General features: G+C 41.1%; 1 protein-coding gene across 1 annotated transcript in view; it reads right to left on the bottom strand.

Moving 5' to 3' along the window:
- Nucleotides 1-10,000, bottom strand: part of LOC120572658 — a gene marked incomplete at its 3' end in the record, with an annotated part of 17,544 nt that overhangs the window by 2,363 nt on the left and 5,181 nt on the right. Inside the window, 2 exon segments of the mRNA XM_039821977.1 lie at nt 2,767-2,836; nt 4,495-4,538. Coding sequence (XP_039677911.1) covers nt 2,767-2,836; nt 4,495-4,538 — 114 coding nt within the window.

Genomic DNA, 10,000 nt, shown 5'->3' with positions numbered 1-10,000 from the left:
TGTTACTGTCACCAAAACACAGAGGTCAGCTCATGTTACTGTTACCAAAACACACAGAGGTCAGCTCATGTTACTGTCACCAAAACACAGAGGTCAGGTCATGTTACTGTCACCAAAACACAGAGGTCAGCTCATGTTTCTGTTACCAAAACACAGAGGTCAGCTCATGTTACTGTTACCAAAACACAGAGGTCAGCTCATGTTACTGTCACCAAAACACACAGAGGTCAGGTCATGTTTCTGTTACCAAAACACACAGAGGTCAGCTCATGTTACTGTCACCAAAACACACAGAGGTCAGGTCATGTTTCTGTCACCAAAACACAGAGGTCAGGTCATGTTACTGTCACCAAAACACAGAGGTCAGGTCATGTTACTGTCACCAAAACACAGAGGTCAGCTCATGTTACTGTCACCAAAACACAGAGGTCAGCTCATGTTTCTGTCACAGATGTCAGGAGATGTTGGGACTGTCACTACCCGAAAAACGTTGTAGCTATCTGCGATTGTTTGATGTTGATTGTGAGTCGAGCGCAGATGTGAGTCTCGCATGCTCAGATTTAACCGGTTCACGGCATAACGTGTCTTACTGAAATTTGTGAAATCCATAAAATAACCAACTTTTCTCTTTACATACGATAACAGAAGATGGTAATCATTTCAAAAACTTTTTAGCTATCTATGACTGTTATATTCCTAACGTTAGCTCAAAACGCCATTCAAGTGACAGCCTTTGTTGTGTTTGATTGCTAACGTTAGCTCAAAACGCCATTCAAGTGACAGCCTTTGTTGTGTCTGATTGCTAACTTGTAGCTAGCAGTCATTTCAAAAACGTTTTAGCTATCTATGACTGTTAGATTGCTAACGTTAGCTCAAAACGCCATTCAAGTGACAGCCTTTGTTGTGTTTGATTGCTAACGTTAGCTCAAAACGCCATACAAGTGACAGCCTTTGTTATGTTTGATTGCTAACTTGTAGCTAGCAGTCATTTCAAAAACGTTTTCGCTATCTATGATTGTTAGATTGCTAACGTTAGCTCAAAACGCCATTCAAGTGACAGCCTTTGTTGTGTTTGATTGCTAACGTTAGCTCAAAACGCCATACAAGTGACAGCCTTTGTTGGTTTGATTGCTAACTTGTAGCTAGCAGTCATTTCAAAAACGTTTTAGCTATCTATGACTGTTATATTGCTAACGTTAGCTCAAAACGCCATTCAAGTGACAGCCTTTGTTGGGTTTGATTGCTAACTTGTAGCTAGCAGTCATTTCAAAAACGTTTTAGCTATCTATGATTGTTATATTGCTAACGTTAGCTCAAAACGCCATTCAAGTGACAGCCTTTGTTGTTTGATTGCTAACGTGTAGCTAGCAGTCATTTCAAAAACATTTTAGCTATCTATGACTGTTATATTGCTAACGTTAGCTCAAAACGCCATTCAAGTGACAGCCTTTGTTGTGTTTGATTGCTAACGTTAGCTCAAAACGCCATTCAAGTGACAGCCTTTGTTGGGTTTGATTGCTAACTTGTAGCCAGCAGTCATTTCAAAAACGTTTTAGCTATCTATGACTGTTATATTGCTAACGTTAGCTCAAAACGCCATTCAAGTGACAGCCTTTGTTGTGTTTGATTGCTAACTTGTAGCCAGCAGTCATTTCAAAAACGTTTTAGCTATCTACGATTGTCTGATTGCTAACGTTAGCTCAAAACGCCATTCAAGTGACAGCCTTTGTTGTGTCTGATTGCTAACTTGTAGCCAGCAGTCATTTCAAAAACGTTTTAGCTATCTACGATTGTCTGATTGCTAACGTTAGCTCAAAACGTCATTCAAGTGACAGCCTCTGTTGTGTCTGATTGCTAACTTGTAGCCAGCAGTCATTTCAAAAACGTGTTAGCTATCTATGATTGTTAGATTGCTAACGTTAGCTCAAGAAGCCGTTAGCATCTTGTAGGCTACTTGGCGCAAAGTCAAATCTGCGCTCGACTCACATCGGGCAGTGACAGGGAGTTCAGAGATTAAACGGTCAGACAAACAGCCTCCACAGTGAACTCAACAGCCCTGTATTTATTTATGTAAAAGCCTGGAATGTATTTATTTCATCAGGGCTGGAAGAGAAACAGGGTTGATCTCACATCTAGCTCGATGGTGTTTTAAGCCCCCAACGTCGACTTCAAGGCACCTGACCCTAACCGTGGCCTAATCTTACTGCCTGCCAGGCGACGTTGGGGGCTTAAAACACCAAACACCTCACATCTAATACATCCACAAATATATAGACAAATACCTCAAGTACATGTAGAAAAACAAACAAGTATGTAGACAAATACCAGATATACATGCACAAATATTTAGACAAATACATGCACAAATATATAGACAAATACCACAAATACATGCACAAATATTTAGACAAATACATGCACAAATATATAGACAAATACCACAAATACATGCACAAATATTTAGACAAATACATGCACAAATATATAGACAAATACCACAAATACATGCACAAATATTTAGACAAATACATGCACAAATATATAGACAAATACTACAAATACATGCACAAATATATAGACAAATATTTAGACAAATACATGCGCAAATATATAGACAAATACTACAAATACATGCACAAATATATAGACAAATACCACAAATGCACAAATATTTAGACAATTACCACAAATACAAACAAAAACCAGCATAAACACATGGCCATAAATCCATAAGGTCCCTGAACGCCCCTTAACTTTCAGTCTTACCAGTCAGGAACTTTGTGCCAATCGGTGAAGATCCCACCTGTACTCTGAGCTCCACACTCGATCAGGTGACCTGCAAGACTGACACACACACACACACACACACACACACACACACACACACACACACACAGACACACGCACACACTCACACAGACACACACACACAAACACAGACAGAGAGACACGAACACACACAGACACACGCACGCATACCATACGACACACACACACACACAGATGCACACAGACAACACACACACACACAGACACACGCGACACACAACAACACACACAAAGACAACAACCACACACACACACACACATACGCATACAACAGACACACACAGCACTACACACACAAAGATACCACACACACATACAATGACATAAACAATACACACGAGACACAATACACACAACAGCACACACACACACACAGACAGACAGACAGACACACATGCAAATTAAAGACACACACACACACACACACACACACACACACACACACACACACACACACACACACACACACACACACAACACACAGTAAAGGTTCCCAGGTCAGATCCAGAGGACAGTGATGACAGCCATCTCTATGATTCTGACTGTATGCTAAGCAGACAGGAGCCCTGAGAGGTGAGACAGGAGAAACTGTCTTCCTGTCCTGTGTTTACGACTAAGGTAAAGCTCCCTGATTTATTAACACGGTGTTTAGTCAGGTGACCACCTTTATTTTTGGTGATAATCATTCTCTAGTTGTTTAGTTGTTGTAATACTCATTTTAGCCACAAGAGGCTGATGTGCACTCATGTTCTGATTATGTGTGAAAAGGGTGTGTGTGTGTGTGTGTCTCTGTGTGTGTGTGTGTGTGTGTGTGTGTGTCTCTGTTTGTGTGTTTGTGTGCGTGTGTGTGTGTTTGTGTGTGTTTTGTCTCGTGTGTGTGTGTGTGTCTCTGTGTGTGTGTGTGTGTGTCTCTTGGTTTGTGTGTGTGTGTGTGTGTGTTTGTGTGTGTGTTTTCTCGTGTGTCTCTGTGTATGGGTGTGTACTCTGTTTGTGTGTTTGTGTGTGTGTGTGTGTGTGTGTGTGTGTAACTGGCACTAAGGTGTGTGTGTGTGTGTGTGTGTCTCTGTTTGCGTGTTTGTGTGTGTGTGTGTGTGTGTGTGTGTGTGTGTGTGTGCGCTGCGGTGTGCGTGTGTTTGTCTCTGTCTCTCTGTGTGTGTGTGTGTGTGTCTCCGTTTGTGTGTGTCTGTGTGTGTGTGTCTCTGTTTGTGTGTTTGTGTCTCTGTGTGTGTTTGTCTCTGTGTGTGTGTCTCTCTGTCTGTCTGTGTGTGTCTGTGTGCGCACGCGTGTGTGCGCGCATATATATGTGTGTGTGTGTGTGTGTGTGTTTGTCTGTGTGTGTGTGTGTGGGTGTGTGTGTGTGCGTGTTTGTCTCTGTGTGTTTGTCTCTGTGTGTGTGTGTGTGTGTGTGTGTTTGTCTCTGTGTGTGTGTGTGTGTGTCTCTGTGTATGTGTGTGTCTCTGTTTGTGTGTTTGTGTGTGTGTGTGTGTGTGTGTGTGCGCGTGTGTTTGTCTCTGTGTCTCTCTGTGTGTGCATGTGTCTCTGTGTGTGTTTGTCTCTGTGTGTGTGTCTCTCGGTCTGTCTGTGTGTGTCTGTGTGTGCACGCGTGTGTGCGCATATATGTGTGTGTGTGTGTGTGTGTGTGTGTGTGCGTGCATGCGTGCGTACCTCCCAGCTGCCAGCAGGTCATAGTCCGTCCTTTCCCATCCAAACTGCAACAGATATAAAAACATAAATATAAAAATCACCAAACCAATTATTTAGACTTTTCCAGAAACCAGCAGATCCTTTGACCCGAGTCATCGAAACGAGTGGCTCAATCTTTAGTCGATCAACTCACAAAGTTAAAAAATCAACAAAGAGATCGACACCAAACATCATTTGGATATCGTCACGTTTCCGAACGTTTGATAAAAGGCTGTCATTATCCAATTTATAGTGAAAAAACATGGATCCGTTCACAGTATTTGTTACATTTTTTAATGTGTTTACCCTTTAAAAAAATATCTGTGCTGGAGAGGGTGTGGAGTAATTGGGGATTTCTCACACATCTTCTGGGACTGCCCAAAATTACAAACATACTGGAAGGAAGTGATGAGGGTAATTGGGGAGATATTAGGGTTGAACATATTAGTTGAACCACAAAGATTAATTTTAGGGAACATGCATTTAAGAGGGTTGGGAGAAAACAAATTGTATATGCTCAGAGCTCTGGTGTTGGTAGCACACAAAATAATTACGAGAAACTGGCTTAAGCCCCACCCACCCACCTTAGACCAGTGGTACCAAAGAGTTAAAGCTGTCAATTGTATGGAAAGTATAACCGCAAAAACTACAATTCAGGATGGTTATTTATTTAGAGAGATGGTCGCCTGTCATACAGTATTTGACAGGAGATTAGTGTGTTGAATTGGGACCGGGGTCCTGCAATTAGGAAAGCATACTCTCAAATTCCTGTATGTTCGTAGTAGCATGCCGATTATTGGGTATAAATGCATGTCAAAACTACCTGTTTCTGTACCACGTTGTGTGAGATGTCTTGTCAAGGATATTGTTTTAATAAATGTTCAAAAAAAATAATAAAAAGGACCATGCCGACTTATTGGGACTTCAGCTTATTCACCGTAACCCAGAGAGTTAGATAAGTCCATACATACCCTTCCCATCTCAGTGCGTGCTGTAACTCTGTCTGACGCCCCCCAGCATTAGCTTAGCTTAGCACAGATCCTGCAAGTAACTGGTTCCAACTAGCCTAGCTTAGCACAGATCCTGCAGGTAACTGGTTCCAACTAGCCTAGCTTAGCACAGATCCTGCAGGTAACTGGTTCCAACTAGCCTAGCTTAGCACAGATCCTGCAGGTAACTGGTTCCAACTAGCCTAGCTTAGCACAGATCCTGCAGGTAACTGGTTCCAACTAGCCTAGCTTAGCACAGATCCTGCAGGTAACTGGTTCCAACTAGCCTAGCTTAGCACAGACCCTGCAGGTTCCAACTAGGAACTAGTCTGGGAAGGAATGTGGTTAATGAGCGGATATGCAGGGAAAGGGAAGGTAAATAGATCCCAGTTAAATGGCACAAGGGAATATGCTAATAATCTAAATCATTTCTATTAATAGATTTGATAAAATAGACTTTTCTGATGAAAGACAAAGACTCAAGGATATGATTGGCAGCACAGAGGATGATAACTATAGCCTGCAAACAAAACAATCAGGAGGTAAATGGTATGTTTATGAGGCTGAAAGCTACCAAAGCAGCAGGCCCAGACGGACTATCTCCAAAAGTATTAAAAGGCTGTGCTTTTCAATTAGCAAGCTTTTTTTTCCCCAAGTATTTTTAATTATTGTTTCTCTCATAAAGTGTTACCGGATTTATGGAAACAATTTTGCATTATACCAGTACCTAAAAAGAAAACTGTTGAGTGCATGAATGATCTGAGACCAGTGGCGCTATCCTCCATAGCTATGAAGGTATGTGAGAGAATTGTGTTGAATAGTCTGAAGCCTGATGTAGAGCATTACCTTGACCCCTGCCAATTTGCTTATCAGAAAGAGAGAGGGGCAGAGGATGCTATTGTCTGTAAATTGGACAGTGTCTATGCTCACCTGGATGCAGGGGGGAAGGTGTGTGAGAATTCTGTATTATGATTTTAGCTCAGCATTCAACACGATACAACCACACATCATTGTAAAATAAGGTTTTAATGATGAAGGTTTCAGGTGTATTTATCTCTTTTATTCAAAATTTCTTAGAGAACAGGTCTCAATTCGTTAAGCTAAACTCAAGAGTTAAGTCAGACAAGATCATGACAAACACAGGGTCACCTCAGGGAACTGTTTTTATCACCCTTTCTTTTTTACCATTTACACTGCAGACTACCGTCCACAGCAGGAAAGCTGTCAAGTTGTTAAATTTGCTGACGACACAGCGCTCATTGGGTTAATTGAAAATGATGACTTATAGTCGCTATCAAAACGAGATAAAAGCTTTTGTTGATTTTTGTGATGCTCATTTCCTAGAACTCAACGTTAAGAAAACTGAAAGAATTAGTAATTGATTACAGGAGAAATAAGACGACAACTGAGGCAGTGGAAATTAAAGGATCAGAAATAGAAAGAGTGAACACATACTAATAAGTATTTGGGCATTGTTTTTAATGATAGGCTGACATGGACAGATCATGTTGACTTACTGATGAAAAAATTAAGTCCACGGGTATACTGTATGAGGAAGTTACAGTCCTTTAAGGTGAATACAGATGTGGTGAGAATGTTTTTTTAAGTCAGTGATATGTAGTGTTTGGAGCTACTGTGTGGGGGGTTGGGGGTAGTGTTAATTTCGTCAGACGAGACGAGACTAAATATTTTCGTCAACGACCTTTTTTTCCATGACTAAGACGAGACGATGACGAGACTGCGCCAATGTCCAAAAACGCTGACTGAGACTAAATTAACATGCGTTATTGTTGACGAAAAAAGACGAGACTAAAATGTTTTGCATAAAATAAAAACTAAGATAAAATCTCTCTTCATTTTCGTCTACAATCGTCTCTACTTTTTCATCATGAGATAGAATATTCAGCCGTTACCGAGACCCGGTGCTACGGCACCGACAGGTGCCCTAACGACCGTTATCTACCGGACCGAATACACGCGCAGATTTTGGTGCCACTGAAATGCCCGCGTCTCTCTGATGCTCCTAAACGGACGTTAGAGTCAACCGAAACATCGCTGCATGGGGGGGGTAGTTAACACTACACTTGGCAGCAGGTAACGTTAGCATACCGTTAGCTAGCAGTTGGAGTAAACACGGTTACAATCATTGACATATATAAAAGGGTTACAATGCTGACAGCTGAACGGTGTAAAGGTTTGTGTCTATTTCACTGTGTAGGATTCCAACACGAGACGTACGACAGTCTGTAGCTGCCGTTGTCTGAAAAACAACATATGTTGCGTTCACTTGAAATACGCCTCGCCAGTTTCGTGCTGCATTTATTTTATTGTAAAATATCCTTTCCCCATGCAGTGGTTGTTTTTGTCGTTTACTGGTGAAATAAGGAAGAGGCTCAATATATATATATATATTGATATATATATATATATATATATATATATAATATATTATATATAACTTTATATAATTTATTTATTTTGATAACTATTTGACTGAAATGGTTATCAGAAATAATTTATTTAAAAAAAAGACTAAAATGTTTTGACTAAAACTTGACTAAAATGACGAGACTTTTAGTCGACTAAAACTTGACTAACAAAAATGTTTGGCACAAGACTAAGACTAAGACTAAATTAAAAATAGGTGACAAAATGAACACTAGTTGGGGGGCGGGGGGGGGATGCTGGGATAACCGAGAAGGCCAGGACTGATAGAGTGACTAAAAGGGCTGTAAAAATGGTAGGAGAGTTAAATACAGTGGATCAAGTATATGAAGACCGTCTGGCAAAAATGACACGAGGGAACCAGGTCTCCCTCTTCATGATAATCTGACTGAGTTATGGAACGTACAGTACAGGCCCAAAGTTTGGACACACCTTCTCATTCAATGCGTTTCTTTATTTTCATGACTATTTACATTGTAGATTCTCACTGAAGGCATCAAAACTATGAATGAACACATATGGAATTATGTACTTAACAAAAAAAGTGTGAAATAACTGAAAACATGTCTTATATTTTAGATTCCTCAAAGTAGCCACCCTTTGCTTTTTTTGATAACTCTGCAAACCCTTGGTGTTCTCTCAATGAGCTTCATGAGGTAGTCACCTGAAATGGTTTTACCTTCACAGGTGTGCCTTGTCAGGGTTAATTAGTGGAAGTTTTTCCCTTATTAATAAAAAAAGCAAAGGGTGGCTACTTTGAAGAATCTAAAATATAAAACATGTTTTCAGTTATTTCACACTTTTTTGTTAAGTACATAATCCCATATGTGTTCATTCATAGTTTTGATGCCTTCAGTGAGAATCTACAATGTAAATAGTCATGAAAATAAAAAGGAAACGCATTGAATGAGAAGGTGTGTCCAAACTTTTGGCCTGTACTGTAGTGGTAGGCTAAGGCTCTTTTACACCTCAGGCTATCAGACAGCACAACAAGCGCTTTAAACGTACATTTTTATAAATTTTGTATTGTATTATATTGTATTTATTGTATTGTATTAGGCGGGTGTGAGCACTGTAATTTCCATTTTTATGGATGAAATAAACTTGACTTTGACTTTGAACTAGCCTAGCTTAGCACAGATCCTGCAGGTAACTGGTTCCAACTAGCCTAGCTTAGCACAGATCCTGCAGGTGACTGGTTCCAACTAGCCTAGCTTAGCACAGATCCTGCAGGTAACTGGTTCCAACTAGCCTAGCTTAGCACCAATCCTGCAGGTAACTGGTTCCAACTAGCCTAGCTTAGCACAGATCCTGCAGGTAACTGGTTCCAACTAGCCTAGCTTAGCACAGACCCTGCAGGTAAGTGGTTCCAACTAGCCTAGCTTAGCACAGACCCTGCAGGTAACTGGTTCCAACTAGCCTAGCTTAGCACAGACCCTGCAGGTGACTGGTTCCAACTAGCATAGCTTAGCACAGATCCTGCAGGTAACTGGTTCCAACTAGCCTAGCTTAGCACAGATCCTGGAGGTAACTGGTTCCAACTAGCCTAGCTTAGCACAGATCCTGCAGATAACTGGTTCCAACTAGCCTAGCTTAGCACAGATCCTGGAGGTAACTGGTTCCAACTAGCCTAGCTTAGCACAGATCCTGCAGGTAACTGGTTCCAACTAGCCTAGCTTAGCACAGATCCTGCAGGTAACTGGTTCCAACTAGCCTAGCTTAGCACAGATCCTGGAGGTAACTGGTTCCAACTAGCCTACTGCTCCCAATAAGTGACTAAATAACGCCAACATGTTCCTATTTACACGTTGTGATTTGTAGAGTCACAGGGTGTGCAAGTAACAAGGTCACATGACACACAGCCATCTTCTAACCGTATACAAACTGGGAACTATATTCTCAGACAGGCGAAGCACTGCTACTCTCTGCTACTGGGGCGGAGTGATATGCTTTGCAGCTTTGCCTGTCTGAGAATATAGTTCCCAGTTTGTTTACTGGTTAAAAGATGGCTGTGTCTCATGTTACGTTGTTTTTTGTACACGCTGTGACTCTAC

The sequence above is a fragment of the Perca fluviatilis genome, chromosome 14 (genome assembly GCF_010015445.1).
Source record: "Perca fluviatilis chromosome 14, GENO_Pfluv_1.0, whole genome shotgun sequence".
Taxonomy (NCBI): Eukaryota; Metazoa; Chordata; class Actinopteri; order Perciformes; family Percidae; genus Perca; species Perca fluviatilis.
This window is presented reverse-complemented; position numbering and strand designations above follow the sequence as displayed.